Source organism: Marmota marmota, unplaced genomic scaffold, assembly GCF_001458135.2.
Source record: "Marmota marmota marmota unplaced genomic scaffold, marMar, whole genome shotgun sequence".
NCBI lineage: Eukaryota > Metazoa > Chordata > Mammalia > Rodentia > Sciuridae > Marmota > Marmota marmota.
In genome coordinates, this window is record NW_025999880.1 from 6,961,526 (window position 1) to 6,989,085 (window position 27,560).

At 44.2% G+C, this 27,560-nt stretch overlaps 1 protein-coding gene across 3 annotated transcripts; it reads right to left on the bottom strand.

Moving 5' to 3' along the window:
- Nucleotides 1-238: 238 nt before the first annotated feature.
- Nucleotides 239-27,554, bottom strand: LOC107150421 (phosphatidylcholine transfer protein). Of its 3 annotated transcripts, XM_015495441.1 has the most exons (6): nt 27,362-27,554; nt 10,353-10,470; nt 7,732-7,811; nt 4,675-4,846; nt 2,449-2,516; nt 239-1,465 (listed from the first exon to the last, which is right to left on the bottom strand). In XM_015495441.1, the coding sequence occupies exons 1-6, from the start codon at nt 27,500-27,502 to the stop codon at nt 1,400-1,402; spliced, it is 645 nt and encodes a 214-aa protein (XP_015350927.1). In that variant the 5' UTR covers nt 27,503-27,554; the 3' UTR covers nt 239-1,399. The 3 variants fall into 3 exon arrangements, with proteins under 3 accessions (XP_015350927.1, XP_048644541.1, XP_015350928.1); XM_048788584.1 differs by lacking the exon at nt 2,449-2,516; XM_015495442.2 differs by lacking the exons at nt 239-1,465; nt 2,449-2,516 and adding an exon at nt 2,864-4,480.
- Between the last annotated feature and the right edge of the window lie 6 nt (nt 27,555-27,560).

A 27,560-nucleotide genomic window follows, 5' to 3' on the forward strand; every position in this document is an offset into this window, starting at 1 on the left:
GATCAATGTCAAAGGCAAACTGAAGAAGAAAGTTGATTTTTAATGTAAATTTGAGCACCTCTAGCAATCCCTACCTAAAGCTACCTACCACTGGTCTTCCATAAAGTGAGCCCCAAATTATTTTTTTGTGTGTGTTCAATTCTACAAGTTAGGTTGCATGTCAATTGCAAACAAGAAACTTAACCAGTTCATTACCACAAAAGGGAGAAAGTAGGAAGAAAGCTGACCATAAGACAAGTATAAGCAACTCCATATTTATTCATACACTTTTCTTCCCAGAGAGAAAGCATACAAACAGGAATTCCATTTTAACAAATACCGTCCTCTGGCTTTATATCCTGAATTTCTATGTCCAAGGTTTGGACCATCACACCTAGTAATTAAATTTTTTTCCCTGAGAATATCAGTGCTGTGTCTTTAGCCACAGCATATCTTACCCTACCAAAATTCCAGAGAAAACAGGACTCTGAGAGTCCCTTTGGTGGTAGAAGAGGCAGAAAACTTAGATAGAATTCCTGAGAAAAAAGTTACAGAGTCAACCAGGCTGCTAATTCATTTTTACCTGGTTGTAAACTATTGTCACTTCAAAGTCTCCAGATATTCTAGAAGGGAAATTTATTTTATTGCACACCAAGGTAAATTAGCAGAGTGCTAGGCACGAAGCATATTTGCTTTTGCTAACTGCCATCTTGACATCTCTGTTTCCAGGAAAATGCAGAGCTAAAAGGTAAAGGCAGCCTATTCCCAGCGGCATATGGGAAATAAGGAGGGAAACTCAGATAGGAACAATGAGGGGGGAAAGTGGTCATCACGTTATGTGTCCAGTCAGGCTTGCAAATGCTTCTCAAAGTGCTGTGATATCACAACAGCCATGGCCACTCACAAGTAGGGGCAGGGAAAGACTTAGAGGATTATCACCAAGAACCCCATGACAATCAAGTCAACAAAGCATACGACCCATGCCTATCAGTGTATCCAATCTGGCACAGAGGAGAAGATCAGCTCGAACAGAGGGGTGACTTCCAGCTGCCCCTCCTGGGTTGTAAGACAGCAGTTCTGGGAAAGGGCCAGCTTGCCAAGAATGATCATTCTGGTTCTGTTGTCTTTACCCACCCATCCCCCCTACAATGGCACAATGGAATGCTGTGTTCCCTACTGAGGACTTCCCTTTTTAAAAAATAAACAAGCAAAAGTTTCCCTAATCTGTCCCCCATTCAGTGGTAGAAGGAGGCAGCTGCCTGAGCTGGGAGGAGTGGGAAAGGAAGCCGGCCAGGGAGCCAGACGTCAGGCAGGGCGTGCAGACCACTGAAGGCGGAAATTTGACAGGAAGGCTGAGCATCAGAAGGTGGTGGCACCCGCAGAGACGTCAATCTGCATATGTAAGGGTCCCAATTCTCTTTTATTTTTTCTTGGGGTACTTGTGATAGGCTTCTTCCAGGTCTTTCAAGAAGTTGGGAACTCCATTCTGCAAGGGAAAAGAGACGGTCATTTCCACGTCTTTCTGGTGATCAAGCAGGGTTCTTTGAGATGTGGCAAAAGGTGAACTATGGTGGCAGAGAGCCAATAAGGCCCCGCTCCGGTGTGAGCCCAGCATTGTCACAGATAATGACGAAAGGCCAGACCCAGAGCACAGATAAAACTAGATGATAGAAACCACTGTTAGAAGACACAGCCTTACATTTGGACTTTTGCTAATAAAAAAAATATCATCATTTCTTGAAAAGAAGAAGGAAAACCCAGGAAATGGAATTGGGCGAGGCCAAAGGAGTCAGGGAAAGGACTTGCGTCATAGCATTCGAAAACAGTAAGGCACTGGGGTCTGAGGGCAGGACGTGCTGTTTTGTTAATGTTGGGAATTGTGCAAGACTTTTCTTGACCATCATCTGCTCCGTGGGTAAGGAATATGCATCTCCGGTTTTAAAAAAGGAACAAATTCACAGATTTTATAAATAAAATAAGACAGTCAATAGCAAAGCCAAGATTCAAAATCACAACTATTGGACTTCCAAAGTAGACAGGTGGCTTTTCTCCCTCCCCTCACAGAAAAAAAAAAAAATTAAAAAATAGCAACAATGACCAAACCACTGGTGTCTTTCAGGCCTGGTCACCTCTGGTCATCTCCAAGACCTGTCTACCCTTCATAAGCAGATACTAGGTCCCAAAGCACCATTGTTCCTAGAGGCGGCAGTTTTTGTCCAGAGGTTCCAGAATGTGATCCTGGCAGGGTCTGGGGCCACACAGCATTCCAAGCTCCCAGTTCTTTGTCTTCTGTCCCAGCCTGTGTCCTGGTTATTGGCAATTTCAGGCCTATCCGGAGTCACTGAACCAAGGTCTTCATAAAAGAGCCTCATTACGCCTGAGACAATGTGTCTCTTCAGCCTGACAGCTCCGTGCGCTGAGTCAACATCTGTCAAACACACTTCCCCCTCCAGTCTCCTGGGAACTCACCCTGGCTACCCAGTTAATGAGCCAAGACGGAATCAGGCCTCCTGGGTTATCGAAGTAGTACATGAAAACTAGAGGGGAAAAGAAAGCACAGTTCAGAACGTCAGAGAGACACTGGAAAAATACAGCAATGAGACCCTGCAAAGCTTACCTCTTCGTATCCAGGCCCAGAGAGAGCAGACGTGGCATCAAATTGCCATGGACTTCTCTCCACCAACCTGCCTTGAGGCATTTCTATATAAAATCACTTTTGGGGGGGGAGCGTGGTAGGGGTGAGGGGGTGGGGGCCATTCCTGGGGATTGAACTCAGGGGCACTTAACCACTGAGCCACATCCCCAGCCCAATTTTGTATTTTATTTAGAGACAGGGTCTCACGGAGTTGCTTAGTGTCTCGCTTTTTTTTTTTTAACCATTTACAGATAATTTATGTACATTTATGGCTTTATACAATTATAGCAAAGATTGTTCTTGTGTCTGTAAGTACATCAGCATCATCAGGCACTTCTCAGAGGGTATCAGAACAGGGACATGGAATCTGCACTGTTACTAAACTCATGTGGAAATGCGGGAGGGCGTGACTATCCTGACGGGACTTACATGGCCACCCCTGGCCACAGTGCCAGGCTGGGCCCCACCTTAAGAAGAGGCCAATTTTAATGCCAAGCTATTTGTTTGCATAAACCACACTGTACTTTTAACTGAATGATTACTCCCAAACTGAAACCACTAGAGAAACTTCTAATTTTAAAATCAGTTATAAATTAGGAACTCTTAAGAACTAGAAGAATTTCAAGTTTGGGGTGGGAGCCTGAGGGAATATTGGTAACATATACTGAGCAGCTGAACAAGTCCAAATTGTACACCTTTGGAGAACTATTTCCATTTTAAGTATCCTTATCCTTTTCTTGGCATGTTCCACTGATTTACTGCTAACTGAGATATAATTTGCTAATTAACCTAGACTTTGTCAGTTTGTCAAAGCAGAACTTTCCAAGTAATGCATCTATTACCTAAATATAGTCCATACATCTATATTATGGAAACAATACATCTTTATATTTAAAATATCTGAATAGCTCTATAATACAATATGCTTTTAATAACAGTACAAACCAGAGGAAATAAATCAAACAAGGCTGCATAGGTGATATCATTTGCACATTTCACAAAGCAATCATGTACAATAATATACTAATTATTCCAGAAAGTCAGTATTCTTACAGAAAAAGAACTCCCGGAGGCCACATGATGTTTACTTTCCAAATAGACAAGATGCTTTTCCCTGGACTTTCGGTACACAGAGAGGTGTCCAGGATTTATATTTGGGCTTTAACACCAAGAAAAATGGGGCATGGGTTGTAGAGTGAGCAGGACAAACTCAGGAGGAAGAAATACCTTCCAAAAGTCATTCTACGAAGTAGTAAGCGTTTACAGTGATTTCAGCTGTAGATGCCTCTGCAATGAACGCCAAGGCTCCCTCTGTAATGGTGTCTCGCTTTTGCTGAGGCTGGCTTTGAACTTGTGATTTCCCCTGCCTCAGCCTCCAGAGCCGCTGGGATTACAGGCTCCGGGCCAGAAGCAGTTTTGAAAACATAGCCACAGGCGTGTTTTGCTTCTATTTATTAAACACCCAGCAAGTGATAGACATTGGGATATAGTCTCTTGTTTAATTTACCCTAACAGCCCTAAGAAACTGACAAAATTAACCCCACTTCAGAAATGATGAAATGAAGATTCAGGAAAGTTAGGTGACAAATCTAACAAGCATTAGAAGTACTGCTCAGATTTTGCCGGAGACACAGGCCATGTTCATTCAGTACGGCAGGTGCCATGTGACTATCTCTGTCGGCTCTTCCCTGGGGGTGGTGGTGGTGGGCAGGTCCTGAGTTGCTGGGCTTGTGCTGAGCAGGAGCCACATTCTCCAAAACCTTTCTGTCAGTCCTCTTGCTCAGTCTCGGGCCCACCATATGCATTCCCAGGATCAGCCTATGGAGAATTTCTGAACCTTCTGGTTTATTTTAGTGTTCAGATCTCCTAGGGACAGTGAAGAATGAGTCGGGTCAGTCTAAACACCCACCACATGCTCTAGCCAAGTGTGGCCGGTGAATGAAGCCTTGGCCCTGGTCTGCTCTGCTCCTGTGCCCATCCTCTGACCTCTGGGGACAAGCTTCATGCACCTGAGGGGACTGTCCACCACCCAGCCTTCATGAGGGCGGTCCGGGCTTTACCTCTGCTGCCCCCTTTGCCGTCGCTCTCAATTGCTAGGCTCTGCTGGTACTGGTTCACCCGGATCACACCAGACCTTTCCGGAAACTGACTGCTGGAGGTGCTCTTGGCCAGGATCACATAGATCTTCCGCCCTTCCATATCCAGCTCCCTGAGCTCCCGGATGTAGACATACTGCATCCACCGTCAAGGCACCACATCAACGCCAGGGTTCAGACAGGCAGGAGGAGAGCTCCCCAACCTGGGAGCGAGGGGATGTGATTCTGTGCCTTCCACTGGGTGCTCACTCCCTTCTGGTTCCTCACTTACCTGCCCTGTCTCCCTACCTGTGCTGCAAGATTGCATCTCATGCCACATATGATTCCCATTTGAGAGCATGCATTACCTTCCTGTGAATAACTCAATGGTGCTTTTAAAGACACCAGGAATCAATTTCTCCTTTCTCCCAGAAGGCACTAGGAGAGGGCAGAGGATTGGTCACTTATCAGCTGTGTGCTCCCAGGTAAGTTATTCAACCTCTCTGAAACTTAGTTTCTGTATTTAGGGGAAAAAAAGGAGTTGTATTGCCCACCAGTTAGGCTTGGTGGGGGCGTTAGAGAAAATCTGGAGCAGAATAAGCACTCTATAAACAATGGTATCGTTCCTTTTTCTGTTCTCACCCAAGCAATAATTACAGATCACTATGCATAGAAGACCTCAAGTAGTGTTAAAAATAGTGGCCATAAGAAGACACTAGAATACGTGATATTTAATAGGTAGATGTCCTCCCTGGGTTAACATGGTTCACCAAGAATATCCAATGCATTCATCCCCATAAACATCGACGGAACAACCACTCGGTCTCTGGCCCTATTCCAGGGAAGGTAATTACATCCTAAGAAACGAACCTCACCGCTTCCTGTAATAAACATCACGTAGTCCACGTATATGGTAGAATGTCACAAACATCACGTATTCTACATATGCCACATCAAGGGTGACCTTGCAAAGACTCTGGGAGTATGTGGCCTGAGGATCCCTGTATTATAGTTTACAAAACTGAGTCTCAGAGAGGTGAAGGCATTTGCCCAAGGTCCCACAGTCCGGCTGGAGTGACAGGATCTGAACCTGCACTCAGATCTTGCTCCAGCACCTCTTGAGAATCTCAACGCGGGATGGGCCTCCGATCTTGAATGAGTTAACTCTACTTTGAAATAACGGAAATTGGGGTGTCAAACCAGAAAGAATTAAAAGCCTTTGGCAATCAGCACTATTGCATTTACTAAGCACACCTGCCGTGCCCCATGCCACCTCCGCACCTCTGTGGCACCCAGGCCCTCGAGTTGGACCATGCATGGTCCCCACTCCCTAGGTACCAAGCAGCGATGCACATCAGTGTTTCCAGGAGAGATGGCTGTACCCTGGCTCTGGCCTTCTTCCAAGCCTTTTATTTTTTTCCTCACAACAAATATTGTTTTGCTCTCTCCACGACTTTCTCAGCTGTGGAACAGATGGCATCTGACACCTCACTGAGAAAAACTACCTTGATAAGATTGATTGAAATCCAGCTCCAGCATGCCATACGACCTGTGACCACCAGTTCGCTGAGGCCCAGAGAAGTAAAGGGCCTTTCCTAAGCTCACACAGCAAACCAGGGAATGCTCTCCACAGCACAGTTCTCTGTTCTCAACCCAAACCAGGGAAACACATAGACATCTACAGAGTCTCATTGTGGGGGGGTTATGTGGCATTGGAAAGTCATTGGAAAAAGACTTCCAGGAGCTCCACGTGTCCACTGCTGAGAATGCCATCTAAAGTGTCACTGTGAGGTCAGAGAGGTAAGACTGTCCCGTAGGCAAGATCACCACCCCTGCGTACAGATGGTCCTACACACCAAGCTTGCCTCTGCCACAAACTAGTTGTATGAACCTGGCAAAGTTCCGAACTTCTCTTTCCTCAGTTTTCTTGACTGTGAAATGGGGATGATGACTCATCTTGCACTTCCTTTGCCAGGATATTAGGAAACTGTGTAAAATCTAAAGGATCAAGTAACAATTTACTGAAATGTGAACCATGTGACTACAAACTAGCAGTACAGGGATATGGTGCCAAGACAGAAACTCCTAAGGTGTCTTATCTACTCAGTGGGGGGCGGGGGGGGGCAGGGTCGACACACAGGCTTAAGACACATACACACACACACACACACACCCTCCTCCCCATCTCTACAGAATAATTATTTAGGAATACACAGACTTACAAGGTGTCAGAACTGGGAAAGGTTCCTGTGACCACCTAGTTCACCAATCTTTTTTGAATTCCACAAGACTTTTGCTTAAAAGATCTTCTATGGAAATACAGCGTGAGAGACGCTGAGCTGTGGCGACTGAAGAGGGCAGTGAAGGGGGTCATCTCCTCGCCTGTCCATCATCCCACGGCCATCCTGCTCGCCAGGAGAATCTCCACCCCACCCTCCCAGGCTGGCCCTGAGGTGGCTTCTTACACCCTCGAGATGCCAGACAAACTCCCCTCATTCCGCAATTGCTGCATTTCATAAACAAGGATATTTAGGGGAAGAAGCATGTCCCTAAGTGTCCAGAGCCAACAGCCAGGCGGTGTCACGGTGGGGTCAACTGAGCAGGACAGCAGAACAGGGAGAGTTGGAAATGCAGAGCCTGAGTCCCAGCACCTCCGTCAGCTCAGCTCTCTGGGTCCCACCTCCTCCTCCTCCATTAAATCCAGGGGCCTGGGTTAGCACTCTTTATACAGCGTTCCCTCCAGACCCCCCCAGTGCTGTGGCTCAGCAATGTCCAGCCCTCTACAACATCCCTGGAAAGCGTAATCTGCCCTCCCGTGCCCACAATCACAGAAGTGTAATTGTGCGGTCAGGCCTAGAAATCACACCCTGAGGTCTCTGAAAGCCACAGGAAAAAGCAGCAGCTCCAGCAGATGTACCCGTGAGACTCAAAGATGATGCTGTTTGCACCGAATGGAAAATCAGCCCCGGCCCCCTGCGCACAAGCCAAGGGCACAGACACACGAAGCAGGGGTAAGGAACCGAGCGCTCTGTAAAAGGATACGTCTCTGTTGTACATGGGGAAGGGGTACTCCACTTGCCAGTACACCAAGGTCTCTCCATCGCATTCCTTTTCATAGAGTTCTAAGGGAGAACAGAAGACGTTAATGCATCTGGAAACTTCTTTGGCTTCAAGTAACAAAATGCCTCGGTGGCTTCGTAGTGTAGATGCACCACTAACTCCTAAGGTGTAGAATTAAAAAAAAAAAAAACGAGGAGATTCATTCCCACTGAAAGCTTGCTGCCCAGGGACAGTCTAGAGGGTAAAAAAAAAAAAAAATCAGTGACCCAGAAAGAGACCCACACACCTCATCCATCCTACAGCACCATCGACCTTCTGGCAGAGGGAACGATGGAACAGAATCAGGTATCCAGAAAGAAAATGGGATCGGTTTTCAGATCGGGGTAACCACCAGATGTCACTAGAGCACCAAGATTTTCGCCTTTGAGTCCTTTCTTCCTCTTTAAGCTAGCTTGACAACAGCTTGGCTGGGACTGAGGGGTCACCCAATGCAGCATGCGCAGGTGGGACATGAAAGTTCCACAGTGTCACCCTAAACAGCCAGAAAGTGGCCGAACAGTGTTTATTCTAGGTTTCCTGCTTCTCCCCCATATTTCTTTACACTCTGCTGCAGCAACCTAATTCTCTCCTCCTGCTACTGTGGGAGGGAGAAAGCACAGAGCAGATGGCACACGCCCCTCCACCCAGGCTGTGCAGGGGGTTCTAGCTCCCCACCTAGAGAAAGAGCCCCTGAGGCTGAGGAAGAGCCCAAGACAGCCCTGGAGGAGACGCTGAGCGGGCAGGGTGAGCTGGTGAAAGGAACCTATTAGAAGCACACCCTGGATTCTGGGGCTTGCCAGCTCACTAATGTCGCAGGAAGTCGCAGGGGATCCTGGAAGGAAGGGAGGTGTGTTGTTTTTGCACACTCAGCCTTGGTCCTCTTTCTCAAACCAGCATCTCCATCTCCACCATCTTCTGGGGTTTCAATCACCTGTCCCTACTCCTCTACTGTGGGTTTTAAGCAGGATTTATTCTGTAGTAGCTTCAGGGCTGGGAACATGGATAAGAGGTAGCCCCAGGGTGTACCTAGCCAGGGTCTTAGTTCCGGCAGGTTCAGTAACTTGACACTGGAGCAAGTTTAGGCCCTAAGGGGTTCAGTAAGACTTTCAGGTGCTCATACAATATCCAGGAGGACCAGAGTGGCATTTAGGACCCCAGGATTATTCAATCAAAGCCAACTGCTCCTTCTACTGGACCCACCACTATAGCACAGGCTGTGGATGCTAGGTGGGGAGCAGGTGTCAGAGGCTCTTAGGTGTCAGGTGTCTTGGCTGTCACTGAAAAGGCATAGTTTTTTCCTGCTGCCTGCTTCCTCACTTGGTTCCTTTCCATACTAAATCAACAAGTAGGATAGGATAGGGGGATCACAATGCCCCTTAAATAGGAAGGCGGTCTGAAAACACTAAGTTTTCATTTTATGATGAATGTCCACAGGACGTGAGCAGGTGCTTCACGCTCAGCTGCTGATGGCCAGTGCTGGCACTGTGGCTTCTGTCCTAAGAAAGTGGAATTCTCTCTCCTCTGGGGTTATTACACCACAAGGATGTAATAACCTACCTCTGGAAGACATTTTTACCATGACCAGAGAATCTGCCTGAGAACTAGGATCAACACACAGGCAAACATGAACTAGAGAGGGAGAAGGAAACATTCTGATAAAATGACTGAAGTTCTCCAAAGCAGCTGTCCTCGAAGCTACAAAGCCTGGAGCTTTTTAACACCATAAACCAAAAAAATTCCTCTCTCTTTTTTTATACTGTCTGTACTTGGCCTTTTTGTTACTTGCCACCAGGAATCCTGGCTGGAGACTTCATGCTCTTGGCTAGCTCTTGGCTAGCTCTGTAGGCCTATTCCACTACGACCAAAACAGCAAAGGCCACTCCTGGCTCTGAGTGGCAGGTGGATCCCATGGTTAATGCTTTTCATAACTCTGCATCTCAACAGAGCAAAAATCTCAGCAATGTGGCCCTGTAGTCCTGCTAGGCCCTTGGGGATCTGGACCCTCTACTGGCCCAGGGTGCTGGGAGCCATCCTGTACTCAGCAGTAGTAGTAGAGTCTGGGCAGGGTCTGCTGTTCTAATGAACCCAGCACACCAGGTGCTAGTGGCTTCTGAACATGCTACTTCATGCTATTCTAACCTGACATGTGCTCTTCCTGGACCTAGAATGCCCCACACCTCTCCACCCCTTGCTCTCTGACCTCCTCAGGTGTATATATTCTCACCTGTATAGAAATCTTCTATTCAACTTCTATAACAAAACCAGGACCCCATGCCCTCCAAGGCGCCTCTCTGGGCCACTTAGATACATGGGACAGTTACACAACCTAACAGGAAGAGCAAAGCAGCCCAGGGAGTCAACCACAGAGTGAACCCCAAACTCTGTCAGGAGCAAGGGCAAGGGATAGAAAGGGCAGCTTTCAGGCCCGCATTTAAAAGACTTTTGTGCCAAAATTTAAAAGGAAGCAAAACACAGTAGAAATCAAACCTGTTCGTTTCTACAAGCTAGAAAAAAAAATGAGAATAGATTCTACATTCTAATAACTTAAAGTAGGCATCACTCACCGTTAACATACTGGTCCCACTGTTTTCTGTAGCCTAAGTCCATATAGACTTCTTTGAGTAGAGCTGGGGAGCAATCCTTCAGAACACCAAAGATTTTATACTTATAAAGCCAAGTACTCTGTAAAAACAGAACAGGTAGAAACAAGCTGTTGGTACCAATGTTGAGAAAATGCTGGATTCCAGCGGTGGATGGGCTTCATGCCACATCAGGCACCAACCTCCTCTGGGGTCTTGGTGACATATGATGAGCACTATCGGTGGGAATCGGTGTCGTTGCTAGCCAGGACATTTAAGTAGGATATACAAAGGCTATGTGGTAAGTGGGGCCATGGTGGGATGTCTGTTGTCAGGTGGCCGAGCAAGGCCTTGTGAGGGGTTATATAAACAGGACATCTTGCTCTCAGTGCTAAGAGAAGTAGCTGGCCATGGGGGAAGGGGCCCATTCCTGGTGGGAGGAAGGCCTTCAAATTGATGGGTTGGCAGGCTTACAGAGCTTAGGGTCTGAAGAACTCTAGAAAAAGAGTGATGGAAGCTAAGGTTAGAAAAGTTGTGAGGGAATCACAGCTTCTTGGAGGTTTGAGGCAACAGGATTGCAAGTTCAAGGCCAACCTCAGCAATTTAAGGAGGCCCTCAGCAACTCAGCAAGATCCTGTCTCAAAATGAAAAACAAAATGGGCTGGGGATATGGTCCAGTGGTGGAGAACCCATGGGTTCAATCCCCAGTACCAGGAAAAAGGAAAAGAAGAAAGAAAAAGAGGAGGAAATGAGGAGAGGGGAGAGGAAAGGAGGGGAGAGGAGGGGAGGGGAGGGATAGGAGGAGAGGGGATGGAGAAGGAAAGGGAAGAGGAGAGGGAGGGGAGTAGAGGGGAGGGGAGTAGAGGAGAGGGGAGAAGAGTGGAGGGGAGTTATGGGGTGTACTCCAAAGGACTTCGTAAGGGGTGTAGAAAATGAATGGTTACCTTTAGACAGGGGAATGACCAGATCTAATTAGAAATACAGGTTAGAAATGACCATATCTAATTACTGTTCTAAATTCTTGCTAATTAAGAGAAAATAGAACATAAAAGAACAATGAGATTGCTTTAAAGACCAGTAAATACGCTCCAGGTAAGAGATGAGGGCAATTTGAACTGGGAGGTAACAGCAGTGATGGAGCGAGCCATCGGGGACTTGGGGATGTATTTTGGAGGTTGCTGACAGATTGACTGTGGGAGAAGGGAAACAAGCAATGATCAACTGAGACCCTCTGCTCCATTTTCCAAGGTGGAGAAAATCTGGAGACAGATGATCTGTGGGTTTATGGAGACAGTTGAATTGTACCTCAGGCAGGTTGATTTGACGCTTATCAGATGTCATGTCATGCAGACACCTAGAGTTCCAGGCAGGGGCCATATGGATAAGTACCATGGGGCACAATAAAACCTAGCACATTTTTTTAAGCCATTAATGGACTATTTATTTATTTATTTATATGTGGTGCTGAGGATTGAACCCAGGGCATCACACATGCCAGACAAGTGCTCTACCACTGAGCCACAACCCCAGTCCCAAACCTAGCACATTTTCAAAATCAATCCCAAGACATAAATTTTCAACAACTGCTTCTTTTTGATTGTATATAAAGGACTGAAAAGGGGAAGAAACATCTGCTTCAAATCTTACTCGTTCCTTTTGTTAAAAAAAAAAAAAAAAAGACCATTTCTAAGGCTGGGGATATAGCTTAATTGGTAGGGTGCTTGCCTCTCATGTATAAGGCCCTAGGTTTGATCCCCAGCACCACAAAAAAAATCTAAATTCCAAGTAAAACATAAGTGTTCCCTAATTTTCACTTTAAGTCGCATCTTCCTCTGCGAGGGTTCTGGGCTCGAGTTGACACATTTCACTCTGAACAACAGCAGCTTACAATTCTTGACCTTCATCTTACCGTAAGGCTTACTTGTTAATAGTTCAGAAATGGTTCAGATTAATTTCAACACAATCACAGGCAAAGAAATGAGTAAAAATGAAGCTCTAAGGTAAGCTCTTATTTCCAAGTGCTAAGGACATGCTAAGGATTCGTGAATGCAGCCATCTCCTTAACACAATACCTGGGGCTTATATGAAGTCAAGGGATAAATACAGCAAATCTTCTAGAGATCCTAAAGCTTTACAGATCTCCAGCTCAGGTGGCATAACCCAGAACTAAACACCTCCCAGTTTAGAAATCTCAGATATATGTGAAAGTGCCTGGCAAGACATGCAAAGTAAAATTCAAGAAGAATCCCAAAGAACCTTACAGCTCTATGAGTATGTGGCTTTATACCAACAGTTTCCATCAAGCAAATGACAACCACAAATATCTGAAGCCCTTACATCCCACAGCGACAATGCCCTGACTCAAGGAACAGTCTGATGAAAGGCCTCAGGAGAAACATCTTCTCCCATTTGCTCCTCTGCGCAACACGCATGCACATCCACCCATCCATGCCCCCCCACACACACACACATAATGGTGAGGGTAAACACCTACTCACACATAGACACCCATCAGCATGTTTTATCTAGAGGCTTTGACAAAACACAGGTCAAGAATACCAGGGTCTCAGCAGGGTGCATTGGGCACACGCCTGTAATCCCAGCAGCTCCGGAGGCTAAGGCAGGAGGATTGCGAGTTCAAAGCCAGCCTCAGTAAAATGGAGATGCTAAGCAACTCAGTGAGACCCTGTCTCTGATAAAATACAAAAAGGGGGCTGGGGATGTGGCTCAGTGGTTGAGTGACCCTGAGTTCAATTCCCCCATACAAAAAGGGAACACTGGAGTCTCATTGTCTACACCATCTGAGAGCAAAAGGGACTCTTACAGGTCAAGACACCAAACTGCGCAGGCTGACACGACTTCACTCTGATATCTGCAAGCATGGAGACAAACGTTTTCCTTCAACGGGTCCCTTCCCTTCCTGTGTGTGCTGCAGTCTCCACGACCTCAGTCCCCGCCTTGTCACCAAAGAGAACAGAAAGCCCCCGAGGAAGAGAAAAATGGAGCGAACGTGACTTCTGAGAACACAGAAGAATGAACTATTGTGACAGCTTCCTTTTAAGGCTCCCTTCGTGGCAGAACTGAGGAATGACAGAACTGCAGAGGAACAATATGCTGCGTGACACCTTTCCTGGTCCATCAATGCAACATTCTCCTCCCGGCCAGCAGCCACCACCTCCTTGGGCCCAAGCACTTTCTCGCTTATCATTTTTCCTAAATGACATCTCAACAAACATCCTCATTTTTATTTCATCTTTTGAAAAATAAAGTGAATTTTTAAATTATTATAAAATAATTCATGATAGGAAAATTTGAAGATCCTATAAAGATTTTTGGAAAGTGACACATAACCCCAGAAGCCATAAATGCCTACTGATGCTGTTTAACATACAATATTTTTTAAAGTGAATAAATACTTTTCTAAGTGACCAAATACAAATAACATGATACAAACAGTGTTTTTTTTTATTTGTAATTTGATATTATGTTGAGGCGATGGACCGTTCACACAAAAATTAATTATTCTCTAAAGATACTTCCGTTGCCATATATTTTTATGCAAATAAATGTTTCCAGAATAATCGAGCTTACAGAATATAGTTGGCTCAGGTTTCTAATTTTTCCATTAGGAAAGTTTTCTTGAGGTGAAAATATTTCAGGGTGAGTTAATATTTCCAGGGTGTTTATACTTTTTCTAACTTTTAAAAACATCTCTATCAAGAATGTCCTTTCACCAGGAGCAAAAGAGCCTCCCCTCAGGTTTGGGGACCACTGTTTGTACAAATGATCTGAGATGCAAAAGCATAAGTGTTAGCTTTATTTAGGCAAAGTCTGTGTTACTGATGTGCAAGAGTCCTCTAAAATTACAGGTATAAATCTTTTACAATATTTGTTTTAGATATTTTTCCAAGCTAATTATCATTTCAATATATGATTCCATATAACCTTACCCAAAAGACCCTGTTTTCCTGAAGCCCCTCCCCAAACCATTGTTATCTGGAGCAAAACATACTGGATACTTTTTTTAACACCCCATTTATAAGCCATTTGGTTTCTTACACTTCAAATAATAAGAAGTTTTTTGGTGGTAAAGTACTAAGAGAACTTCTATGACAATGTGCACAACTTCCCTAGTTTCTTGTGCAGGTAGTGGTAGCCATGTGACACCTTCTTCCTGTTTTAAACATGGACATGATGTTTGAAACTGCAGCGACTCTTCTGTGACCAAGAGGCAATGAACATAAGAAAGCAGAGTAGACAGACTCAAAGAATCGATGGCATCACTGATTGGCTAAACCCAAAACAGCAACTATAGGTCTTTGAACTATTTGTGAGGTGAGCAAACAAAAACTTCTCTTTGTCTAAATTATTATTTGTCCAGTTTTTCATTATTTGCAACTTAAAGCAATCCTAATTGATACAAATGATCCTTACTGGCAATGTGGAATTTTATTTGAAGTTTGGGAATTTGAAAAACAGTGAAGGTTAAGAGATCACCCTATTCTTTTTGGTCTGCAAAACAGTTTACTTCAGAGAACCCTCTTTCCCCACATGACTTAGATCACAGATGCTCCACCTGTTGACCTATGAGAAGTCCAAAGTAGACCCTCCAATTTCCCATTCTTTGCCTCATAAATGATTAGCTAAGTTACCCGTCCCTGCTGATCAATATGAACAGAATGTTTGTCAATCAAACTGGTTGCACTTTTCTCCTTTCCCCAGGTTCCTGAAGTTCGACCCATTCTAAGCTTGAGCCAGCAAGCAGCCCCTCCTGAGTAGAGGCTGGCCTCAAGGTAGAGCTTCTCCAATCCTACCCATCTCACCACCCTTCCATCCCACTGCCCCACACACCGCTCTTCCCAGCCTTTACTCTTCTTTATAAGACCCATTTGCCTAATTTCAGAGGTGCTTGCAGATCTTCCCATCACAAGACTTCCTTCCACCACTCCTTGAACTCATCCTTTGGAATAAAAGTCTAAGTCCAGACTGGGTTTTATTCAACATTACTCTAGTGCAGAGTGACAGAACAGTGCTGTTAAGACTTATGAATATCTACAAGGAAATATGATTATAGACACATTCATTAAAACAGTGCAGAAGCACATAAGCACTGCTAAAAGGCGACGTCAAGGAAGGGAAGCAGGAGATAATGGACACGGTAGTGGACAGTAACTCCTGCCCAGAGACACAGAAGAGCACATGCCCAGGAAATATGATCTCCCTCCACTAAGGAACTCAGAAAGGAAAAAAACACTACCAACTTGCTGGGATCCAGTATATTCTTGACTCTGAGAAGTCAGGCACAGGATTCCCTCCTTGACCTTGCAGCAGCTCAGAATGTGTTTCTCTTGGTGGTTTGTCAGCAATCATTATATAAGTCATGAAATGAATATATATATATTGATTCATAAACACACACACACACACACACACACACAACTGGGAATTTAACCCAGGAGCAGTACCATTGAGCGACATCCCAAGCTCTATTTACTTTTTCTTTTGAGACAGGGTCTAACTGAGTTGTTTAGAGCCTCACTAAAGTGCTGAGGCTGGCCTTTGCCGCAGCCCGGCTGGCTGGGCAAAATAACCGGGGGGTGACGAACAACTTGTGTAGACTGATACAGCAGGAGTGGAAGCCGTTTATTGCAGGACAGGAGCAGTATTTATACATTCCACACAGCTTATCTAATTAGCATAAACTAGATACAGCAGTCAACCAATAAGGAATCTCCACACTTAATGGCTCGCTGGTGTTACTTCACAAACCACTTCCTCTGGCATTTTGCCAGGCACCATCCAGACTTGTTTACAGACTCTAACATTTCCCTGGCAAAATGCCAGGTGTTATTTTGACTTGTTTACAGACTCTAATAGGCCTTGAATGTGCAATCATTCTGCCTCAGCCTCCCAAGCCACTAGGATTATAGGTGTGCACCACCACACCCAGCACAGTTACAGTATTTTATATTTGAAGTTTTTCAATCATGTTCACGTGCCAAGAATTCCTTCAATGATCCTAGTAAATTTTTTTAAAGCCAGGTTCTGTTTCCAAACAATTTCATATTCCTTTTCTCACATAATCGTTGACATAGATGTAGAAGCTAGGTTGTCTCCACCTTTATGAGAGGAAATGAAGCTCAGAGAAGCTCAATTTTTGCCTTGAGTCCAACAGCTGGCACTGGGACAGACTGAAAGAGAAAGTGAGTCTGACACCGGCCCCCTTCCACTCTTCACCATGTCTCCTTATTTATCTCTACTCGCTCTGCATGTTTCCTCCAAATCACTCACTGAGGATTAAGGTGACAAGGACCATCACTTAGGCTCATGGAGAAGGAAGGGGCCATGGATCACTTAGTCAAAGATGTCACTGACTGGCCAAGAGTCAGCGGTCCCTCTGCTTCCAGAAGCTGCTCTCCAAGCTCCAGACCACCCAGGATGGCCCTGCATGGAGTCGCTCCCCTCAGCCTGGTGCACTTGCCCAGAGGGCCAGAAGAGATACCCAGATGCTGCTTCTGGAGGCTCCAACAAAGTCCTGAGGAAGGGCAGCCGTGGAGTCAGGGTGAATACGGACGAGGTCCTGTGCCAAGTTTTTCCATCTATTATTTCTAAGAGTCTTCTCATAAACCCTGTAGCCCCAGAAGAGAGCCTGATGGTCACAACAGGCTTGAAGTCAGTGCAGGTAGGGTCCAAGTTCTCCCTACTCACCTACAAAGTGGGTTTTAATAAGAATCTTAGCCACATCAATGTTTATAGCAGTTCAAAGCACAATAGCTAAACTATGGAATCAACCCAGGTGCCTTTCAACAGATGAATGGATAAAGAAAGTCTGGTGTATATATATCTACACAATGGAATTTTACTCAGCCTTAAAGAACTAGGAAACAATGGCATTTGCCAGTAAATGAATGGAGCTGGAGAATATTATGCTAAGTGAAATAAGCCAATCCCAAAGAACCAAAGGCTGAATGTTTTCCCTTTGGTTAGGGGAGAACAGAGTTACTAGGGAAAAATAGAGTTATTTTAGATTAGATAGAGGGGAGTGGGGGGAGGCAGGATAGTAAAATGAATCAGACATTATTACTCCATGTACATATATAACTGTATGATTGGTTGGATTCTACATCATGTACAACCAGAAGAATGAGAAATTATACTCCATCTATGTATGATGTCTTAAAGTGCTTTCTACTATCATGTCTAACAAATTAGAACAAATAAAATATTTTTAAAAATTTAAAAAGAATTTCTCTTTTGTGAAATGATTAGACTAGATACATCTAAAGATCTGGAATTGGGAACATATAGAGATGATGATCTCCTTTTTCCAGATTAAAGAACTGAGCATTCAGAACCATAACATAATCCACATTTTTAGGGAAACCAACATCTATGATGTACCTGCTCTAAGCCAGGCACTGTGCATGGTAATGAAGACTCAAGGTAATCCTGTGAAGTGAGCATCGTTAGCTCCACTTTATAAATAAAAAAAATGGAGGCTAGGGATGGGGCACATGACTAGGAAATTTGCTACTAATATCATTTTTTTGGTTAAGAGGATTGAACCCAAGGTCACTTAATAACTGAGCCACATCCAAGCACCTCCCCTCATTTTTAATGTTTTTTTTTTTTTTTTTTATTTTGAGACAGGGTCTCATGAAGTCCTCAGGGACTTGCTAAATTGCTGAGGCTGCAATTTAAGCTGCAAAAAACTTGCAATCCTCCTGTCTTAGCCTCTGGAGTCACTGATATTACAGGTGTGCGCCACCATGCCCAGCCTGATATCACTAATTTTTAAGATATGATTCTAGCTATCTAGTCTAAATATCAAGCCATTATTTTTCTTAGCAATGGTGATTCTAATGCATCTTTTAAGTTGTGCAATTTATTGTCAATTGCATTCATAAAGTATTTTGAAAAATATTGGTGCAAGTACACTTATTTGTCCTAAAGAGAATAAATTCTGAAAAAGCAGTCATATCTTAACAAAATGCTTGCAAGCGACCTTTGCAATCCCCATTTGGGAGCATCTCCTGTGAGTGCTGGCTCCCCACCATATCCGTCCTGACCTGACCTGCAGAAAGGTGCCCTTCGTGCCATTCAATTCATGGTGTCCACCCATATTTACAGGAGTCTTGAGGACCCCTGAGGAGTCACATTTCTTTAAGCCTGTGAGTGTGCCCTTGAGTGTGCATGGACTTTGCTTTGTCTCACATAGAAGTGCTCCTTTGCACTCCTCTGGGAGACAGGAAGTCTCCCGGGTGTACATCTGTGGAAGCTGGCCACCTGTGGCACTTAAAGATGCAGATGGTATGAAAACCATCTAAGAAAAGGTGATAGGTTAAACCTGATGATATAGCTAGTGAAATAATAATGATAGCTAATATTGATCGAGTATTTATGAATGCCAGGCACTGACCTGAGTGCTTTAGTAAATTATTATTCCACTTAATTAACATGATAATTTGAAGTAAGGACCATACTTCATATTATTGTGTGAAATGTTTCCTTACTTTTCTGACAAAGCTTAAAGATATTCTGGGAAATGTCCAGAAATGGCAAATTTACAGAGATAAGAACCTCTATGTGGCCATTGTTAGATCCTCAGACCAAAGTAACCCCATTTTGAAAATCAGCACCCATCCACGCCTGATCTTCTCTTTAGACCTGCCCCCCAAAAGTCCCTAACTACCAAAACCACAGCAAAGACACCAAATAATAATCACAGATCCAGATGGGTTATTTTTTTAACTACTCCATTGTATATGACTATATGTTGAGAAGTTTTTTTTTGTTTGTTTGTTTTTCCGGTCAGGCTGCTGAGCCTTGTAGAAGGGCAGCCTGGCAGATATTCTCTGTCAATAAACCTCTGCTTGAATTCAGAGCTGTGTCTCTCATGGATATTCGTGCCAGCTACCTTAACAGGCATTGCCCCAATTCACCCCTGGTTCATCTCAGGTATGGGTATGGTGTTATCCCAGGATCCAGAATGTCCAAATCCTTCACTACTACTCATATCTCTTCTCCACATTTTCTAAGCCTGAGTGAAAATTCAGTTTCACATTATTATTAGCTAATAACAAAATCTCCAGGCAGGGATCTAGTGAAAGGTGAGGTAAGAGAGCAAAGCTTGACCTGCCCCTAGAGACAGAGCACTCTCTCCCCTGCATTCTTGTGCTCACACCCATGTGATCACCCTGACAGGGAAGTGAGGAGACTAGAACCCAGCTGCTTGCATATCTACACAGGGGTATGCTCATGGGAGACAGAAGAGAAGGAAGAACTTGCCTTGGTCTCCTGCAGGAAGTAGAAGAAAGCCACAGTGGATGTCTAGTTTTCAGACATGGTGGCCCTGCCCACTGGTAAAATACGGCTCAATAAGTGTCCTGAGTTTAGTCTTTGTCCTTTCAATCACACTGGTAACCAGAAAGGTAGAAGGGAGCAGAATAGGTCTGTTAATCCTGAAATAAAAGAAGTTCATAATGCAAACTGTATTCTATTCCATGGGGGCAAAGATGGTGGGGGACACTCGTAGAAGCTTCTTCTCTGTTCTCAGTGAGTTGAATCTATGGTCCCCTCCTACTGTCCAACTGTCCTCATCCCTCCTGAATGAATGCAGCTTTTTCCCAGTTAGACTGGACTTCGAGTAGGCTAACAGGTCAACAGCACAAGAGAGAACAGTACCTGGGAAAGTTCTGTTTGCTACTCACCCAGATTTTCAATGAGAGCCCTATCCAAGGACCAAGGCACAAGGAACACATTTAGAACGAATTAAATTAATTAATTAAATGACTGTGCTAGGAATTTAGAGTTAAACACTTACTAAGTCAGCCATCAGCTAGATCTTTGCAGCCCGATATTTAGTTATCTAAATGGAAGCTGGGACCCTCGGCATGCTTATGCACAGACTATGGGCATTTGGCCTGGCTGTGGCCATCATGATGCAGCCCAAAACTCCTGCAGATCACAGGGAAAGCATTCCTAAGTGGCCCATGGCACTCTTCCAGGAGAGTTTCTCCTCTTTGCTTTGAGGATCATGTTTACTTCCAAGTGGCCATTCATCTAAAAATCAGGGAGAGCCTCTGAGTCTTACAATGGACACTGACACTGTCTAAGCTATTCTTTTTTATTATTATTATTAGTTCTAATCAGTTCTACATGACAGTAGAAAGCTCTTCGATTCATTGTACACAAATGGAGCAGAATTTTTTCACTTCTCTGGTTGTGCATGAGGTAGAGTCACATCATTCGTGCAATCATACATGTACCTAGGGTAATGATGTCAGTCTCATTCCACCAACTTTCCTACCTCTTTCCCCCTTCCCACCTCCCTTTTGCTCCATCCAAAGTTCCTCCACTTATCCCATGCCTCACCCCCCAATATGTATCCACTTATCAGAGAAAACATTTGGCCCCTGGTTCTTTGAGATTGGCTTACTTCCCTTAGCATGATATTCTCCAACTCCATCCATTTACCTGCGAATTCCATAATCTTTTTCTCTTTTAGTACTGAGTAATATTCCATTGTGTATATGTTCCACAATTTCTTTATTATTTATTCATTTATTGAAGGGCATCTGGGTTGCTTCCACAGTTTAGCTATTGTGAATTGTGCTACTACAAACATTGAAGTGGCTGAGTTACTGTAGTATGCTGTTTTTATTTAATAAATGGGATGGATTTAAACTAAAAAGCTTCTTCTCACACACACACAAAACATAACTCAATCAATAAATGGACTAAGGAGCTGAACAGTCACTTCTCAGAAGAAATATACATTTGATCAACAAATATATGAAAAAATGTTCAACATCTCTAGTAATTAGAGAAACGCAAATCAAAACTGATTTCATCACATTCCAGTCAAAATGGCAGTTATCAAGAATACAGTAAGTGTTGGGGAGGGTGTGGGATAAAAGACACACTCATACATTGCTGGTGGGACTGCAAATTAGTGCAACCTCTCTGGAAAGCAGTGTGGAGAATCCTCAGAAAACCTGGAATGGAGGAGCTACCATTTGACCCAGCTATCCCACTCCTCCTCTGTCTATACTCAAAGGAATTTAAAGCTATTCTTTTGTTTCTCACCCCCCACCCTTTCTGTTTTCGTGGCTTCTGACTCTAGGGGGCTCTTCTGCCTCTGACTTTACCTCTCAGTCAGAACCCCCTCAGGTACCATGATAGATGCTCCCCATTCATCAGCGGTTCTCAAAGTATGGTCTGTGGACCAGCTGCTTCAGCATCCCTCACAAACTGGTTCGAAATACAGTGCAAAAAAGAGAAAGAGAGAGAGAGAGAGAGAAGCAACTCTCATGCTCCCATACCATTAACAGAATCAGAAACTCTGGGAGTGAGATCTGAACTATGAATATTAACAGACTATAGATGATTCGGATGGACACTCAGGTTTTGGGAACCACATCATTGCATTTAGTCCTCGCAACAATCCTGAAAGGTATTAGCCTCATTTTACAAATGAGGAGCTTAGATTTAAAAATAAAAAATAAAAAAAAGTAATAGACCCCTCCTAGGGAGCAAGTGAGGCCTGTGTCCTGGCCACTGTCAGCCTTAGCCACCCTCAGTTCTTTCAAGCTTCTGGTTCTTTGCGGAGAATTCAATCAGAGCCTGGCTCAGAGACCAGCACTCAGTGTTCCCTCTGCTCCAGGGATCTACAAGCCAGTGTGCTCGTCTGAGTTTCCTGGGAAACTTTTAACGTTTTCTTAAAATAACATTTTACTATGAAGACTCTCAAACATACACAAAGAACAGATAACCAGCCCCTACATGAAAGGGGAGATTTTAAAAAGGACCACCCAAGCCCTGGCCCAGGACAGTTAAATCTGAGTCCCTAGTGTCGTTTTTAAAGCTCCCCAAGTAATTCTAATGGACTTGAGCTTTGAAATACACTCTTGTAGGTTTCACCTCCAGATATTTGCATGATTTAATCTCTTGTTCCCTTCGGTCTCCACCCGAATGTGGCACCCTGGAGAAGTTTTCCAGACTCCACTATCTGAAGGGTGTCATGCCCCTGCCATGCTCCTCTCCACCCTTTTATCCCACTTGATTTGCTTCTTAGCATCTTTGTGAACCAACATTTTGTTTTCTCCTGTGAGAGTTATTATCACCAATGAATGATTCGTGTTCAAGAGGCCTATTCATTGAAGCAGCATGCCCATCTCCCTTGTTCACCCCTCACCCATGTCTGCTGAGGCACCAGCCCTTGGGAAGCAGTGGATGATTATCTCCGGAATGAGCCAATGATCAGAGCGGAGTTGAGATTTTAGACCAGAGCCATCTGACTCCAAAAATCCATATTCTTTCCCTGATACCACATGGCTGCCTTGGACTGGTTCTGCTTATCAAAGTACACTGGTACATGCTAGTTACTAGCTAGGAAGGGTTTGGGGGCTCACCTAACAACTCTGGGTCTTATTTCCATTTTTTAAATAAGAAACCAAGCAGGGCTCTGTGGCGCATGCCTGTAATCCCAAAAGCTTTGGAGTCTGAGGCAGAAGGATAATGAGTTCAAAGCCAGCCTCAGCAACTTAATGAGATGCTAAGCAATTCAGTGAGACCCTGTCTGTAAATAAAATACAAAATAGGGCTGGGGATGTGGCTCAGTGGTTAAGTGCCCCTGAGTTCAATCCCCAGTACCAAAAACAAACAAACAAACAAAGCAACCAAGTCATCCTTGCCTAACTTCCAGATCTAGGTATCCAGGGATAAATGACCTGTGGCTGTGTTTATAAATTGGTATATCATGTCAAGGTACGTTATCACCCTTACAACATGGGGAAGAAAGAAGAGGAAAAAGGAAGAAATTGAGTAAGAAAAGAAGGGAAAAAGAAAAGGATGGTGATGTTAAACTGACTGGTTTAGAAGAAACTAAGTCTAAATGTTGGGATTTAATAGGAGAAAAAAAATACATCAAAAGTATTCATTTGTCCAGGAACAAGATTTAGATTCATTTGTGTCTGCTACAAAAAGGACACAACCTTGTTTTTTAAATTAATAATATGATTTGTTTGTTACACTGAAAACTCTTTCAAGTGCCTTTGTGTTTATTTCAGTCTTTTCCAAACACATCAGGGGAACGTGGTTACAACCTCACTTAGACATGATTAGTTTTGGTTTTCTTCATCCTTGTTTCAAGACCTGTTATAAAGAGCTCCAAGGAGCTACTTGGCCTGTCTTGGGTTAGTCACCTCTGATGCTGAGTGCGGGAGGCCAAGCGAAAGGACAGTAATAGCCTCCTTCCTGCCACACTGTGGCAAGCATGCTGAGCACAACCAGGTCTTGTTTCCATCAACTTTTCAACACTGTGACTAAAATACCCAACAAGAACAATTTAGAGGAGGAGAAGTTCATTAGGCTTATAGTCTCAGAGTCTCAGTACATGGTCAGCTGACTCCATAGCTCTGGGCCCAAGTGAGGCAGAACATCATGGCAGAGGGGTGTGACAGAGAAAAGTAGCTCAGCACACAGCAACTAGGAAGCAGAGACAAAGCTCAGCTTATACCAGAGACAAAATACAAGCCCCCAAAGGCTCCCAGGGACCTACTTTCCTTCAGCTACACCCTACCTGTCTACAGTTACCACCCAGTTAATCTACAGGAGTGGATTAATCCACCAATTGGGTTAAGTTCTCACAACTTGATCATTTTGCTTCTGAATATTCTTGCATTGTCTCATTTTGGGGGAACAACACATATCCAGCCGGTAACAGGTTCATAAAGATCCATTGGTGCAACTGATGCTTCTAACTTCCCCATAACTGAGACACTAGATTCTTCAGGGAAGCAACCTTATCTTAAATCCATAGTATTCCATTTAATCTACTGCAGTCCTGCCATAAAGACTGAATGAATTATGTAAACAAATAGTCATCAGACTCTCTTGAATGCCTCTAATAATGAGGAACCTACTTCTCCTAGCCCATTCCACACACTGGGGAAGCTTTTTATTGGGCAAAGAGTGTGTGTGGCATGGGGGTGGGGGTGGGGGTACAGTGGCTTCATGGGCAGAAGGACTTCATCTAAGTTCCTGGTCTATCACTTCTTGGACATGTCCCTGGATGTGCCACTGACCCTCCTTTAGCCTTAATTTCCTGTGTGTATAAACAGAGGTTGGTGCAAGTGCATGGAATGAGATGGAGCTGGAAAGGTGAGTTGAGACAACACTAGTTTAGTATACATACCCCCAGGCATCTTTTGCCCTCTGTTCAGAGAAGCACAGTATTTAAGACACAAATCTAAAGTCAGAAGACTGATTCTGATCCCAGTTCAAATCTTGACTAATCAATGTGAGTCTGGACTAATCAATCCATGCCCTCATTTCCATATGGGTAAAGATGTGACAATCACTGAGCCTTATCATAGAGTTGATGTAAGGATGAACTAAGTCAGTACTTGCAAAGCATTTAGTGCTTGGATTGGCCATTATAATGGCAATGGTTAATATTGCAATCATTAGTGCCATTGAAGAGGTGGAGATAAGATCACAGCCTTTGGGTCAGGTACTTGCTGTACAGGATCCAGGGGAGGAACTGTGTCATTGCAATTCTAGGTGACAGGTGCTAAGAATCCAGAGTGTCAAAGGTAAAGAGAAGAAAATGGGTCAGATGCCAGGTATGTCTGAAAGTTGAACAAAATTTGGCAAATGTCTTGATCTGGCTGGTAGGGGAAATGGAATCATCAGGAAGAAGCTAGAGGGATTTATTTTGAAAACGTGTCCGTTTGCACACTGAGGTGTTTAAGTTTCATTAGAAAATAATTTTCCCTGCTCTAGACTGAAAACTTCTCATTCAAGCTGTTATAACCAATGGCCCTGGTCACAGTGGGCTTTCAGAATTTGTTGAATGAGTAGCTGCCATCCTCATGGAGACACAAATGCAGCACAGGGATAGGTCTTCCCCTGGAGGCCTTTGAGAACAGGTTGGGAAAATACAAAAGACCTGGTAGGAGTGCTTTACACCTACCAAAGTTTTAACTGAAAATATTGAAAGAGGGATCCACTTCATGCTTTTAACATAACACTTGCTGTTTATTTGTAAATAAACACTTTTCCCCCTTTATCTTCTCCTCTCTTCCTCCCTAAACATGGCAGAGCAAGATAAATCTTCTTCCCACCCCAGACTGAGTTATCTGTCCTTAAGCACACACACCACAGGAATGAATTCATTCAGACCTTGGGGATGGTGCAGAAGACCTAAGAAACTGCTATCTTTCAGGGTTACAAGTGAATTATGACCCCTGACAGAACACACCTAGAACATAGCCTTTGAATCACCTCTTTAATAACCCTCTATTCACCATGACAGTCAGAATCCCAGCCTCTAGGACAGGAGTCTCTTGTGTTTCTCCTTTGCTAGCAAAGCAATAAAACTTCTTTTATCTTCTTCTCAAAACCATGTCCTCACTATTGGGTTGACATAGGGCTGCAGGACTAAGCTTTTAGTAACAATATAAACAAAACCACCACCAGGCTGGTAATGATCACCAGGAGATTAATGTCCCTAAAATGTCAGGGACCTAGAGTAGAATTTCAGGTCAGTAATGCTCACCAAAATATAATATATTGAAAAAATTATATGTGACAGCTCACCCACTTCCAGTATCTGCTTTGTTCAGGATGATGAAAGGTCTTTATCTATTAATTTGTAAGTGCCCTAGTTAGCATATTCTACTGTCCCAATAACTGGGGAGGGATGAACTATCTTCAAAGGAAATATGTATGTTTTAAGAGAGGGAATGTCTTCATAATACCAATATTCTCTGTTATTTTTATAATTTCTCAGACTTGGTAATATATTATAATTTGGGGCTGGTTAATCTTTCAGTTGGAGATTTGCCTCGTGCATTGTAGTGTTATATATAGCTCTCAAAGATTTTTACACATCTGACAAATTTGAACCCCTTAATTCCTGTCCAACAGATGAGCAAATTCTAACTACTGCTAGTGTCTGCTTTCTGTTTCAAATGTGAAAATGTTAAATTTACCATACACTAAAATATAAATATTTCATAAATATAATATTGCTTTAAAAGCTACCACAGGTTCCATAGTGCCAACATCAGGAACCCTCCAATCCCATTTCTGCCATGAACTTGGCTGGTCCCCTTGGGAAGCTGCCCCACTCACAACCCAGGTCTATTTCTTTTACCTGTGAGCCAAGGTTGATCCAGGGGAGAGTTAGAGATCCTCCCTGCTCAAGCCCTATAATATCCTGGATCTCTCCCAGGAATATTTCGTTTCTACTTAAGACACCTTGAGGTGACTTTTAACCTGCATGGCATACAGCTCCCATCACACAAAGCCTAAGAGGACATTCTTGGTTGCAATGCCTCCCACTCAGATGGCTACCTGGTTGCAAAGGCCTCCCGTAAAACCCAAGAATTTCTTAATAACCAACGGCATCCCTTCTATACTTTTGGTTCATCTTTCTGCCTCAATCAAGTTATTAGGTGCAATTTCACAATCAATTTATGAGGTACAACTTTAAGAAAGACCAAAAGAAGCAGGTCACTAATATGACTGGAGATATATATAGTAGGGTCCTTCTCTGCACTCTGCACATGTGGTCCCTGAAAGTCCTGTCCCTTTTCCACCTTATCCAAGCTCTGGGATACTCCCCTGGCCGCCACCACCACACACACACCAGGGCACCCATTAAGCAGCGGGGATCCATGTCCTTTACAAGTATGTGCTTGGCGGGGGGACCAGCCCACCCACGTTTTAACTCTGTTGTTAACTTCTAACAAACTGCTTCCTGAGTGGGGCCTGACCTGAGGCTGAACTTGATGACCTCCCAGTTCCCGAACTGCTGTATAGATCAAAGTCACTCGCAGGCACTGCCCTGCGCTCGCCCCAGAGCTGCTCCCGGAGCTCCAGAGGACCTGCAGGGACCTGTCCGCGGTGGCAACGCCCGACTCCCGCGGGGTGCATGGCCCTGGCTCTCCGGGGTTCCTGTGATACCCCAGGGGGCTGGCCTTTACCTCTTCCAGCAGCCGGTAGACGCTGATCCCCGAGGTCTCCAGCAGCAGCTCCCATTTCCCAGCCACTGCTGGCTGCTGGAGCTCGGCGCAAGCCTTCCAGAACTCCTCATCGGAGAAGTTGCCCCCAGCAGCTGCCATCATTAGGCAGCCAGACCAGCTAGGCCTGCAGCTCAGGCAGGGGACAGGCTAGGTTTGTGCT

Bases quoted from the DNA above. Each gene is read 5' to 3' on its own strand.
- LOC107150421 (XM_048788584.1), bottom strand. From the start codon at position 27,502: ATGATGGCAGCTGCTGGGGGCAACTTCTCCGATGAGGAGTTCTGGAAG. The intron at 7,812-10,352 runs GTGAGTGATGCC...GTTCTCCCTTAG, and splicing joins GTGGGACCAGTATGTTAACG to AACTCTATGAAAAGGAATGC. The intron at 4,847-7,731 runs GTATCCTTTTAC...CGGTGGATGCAG, and splicing joins TCCCCATGTACAACAGAGAC to TATGTCTACATCCGGGAGCT.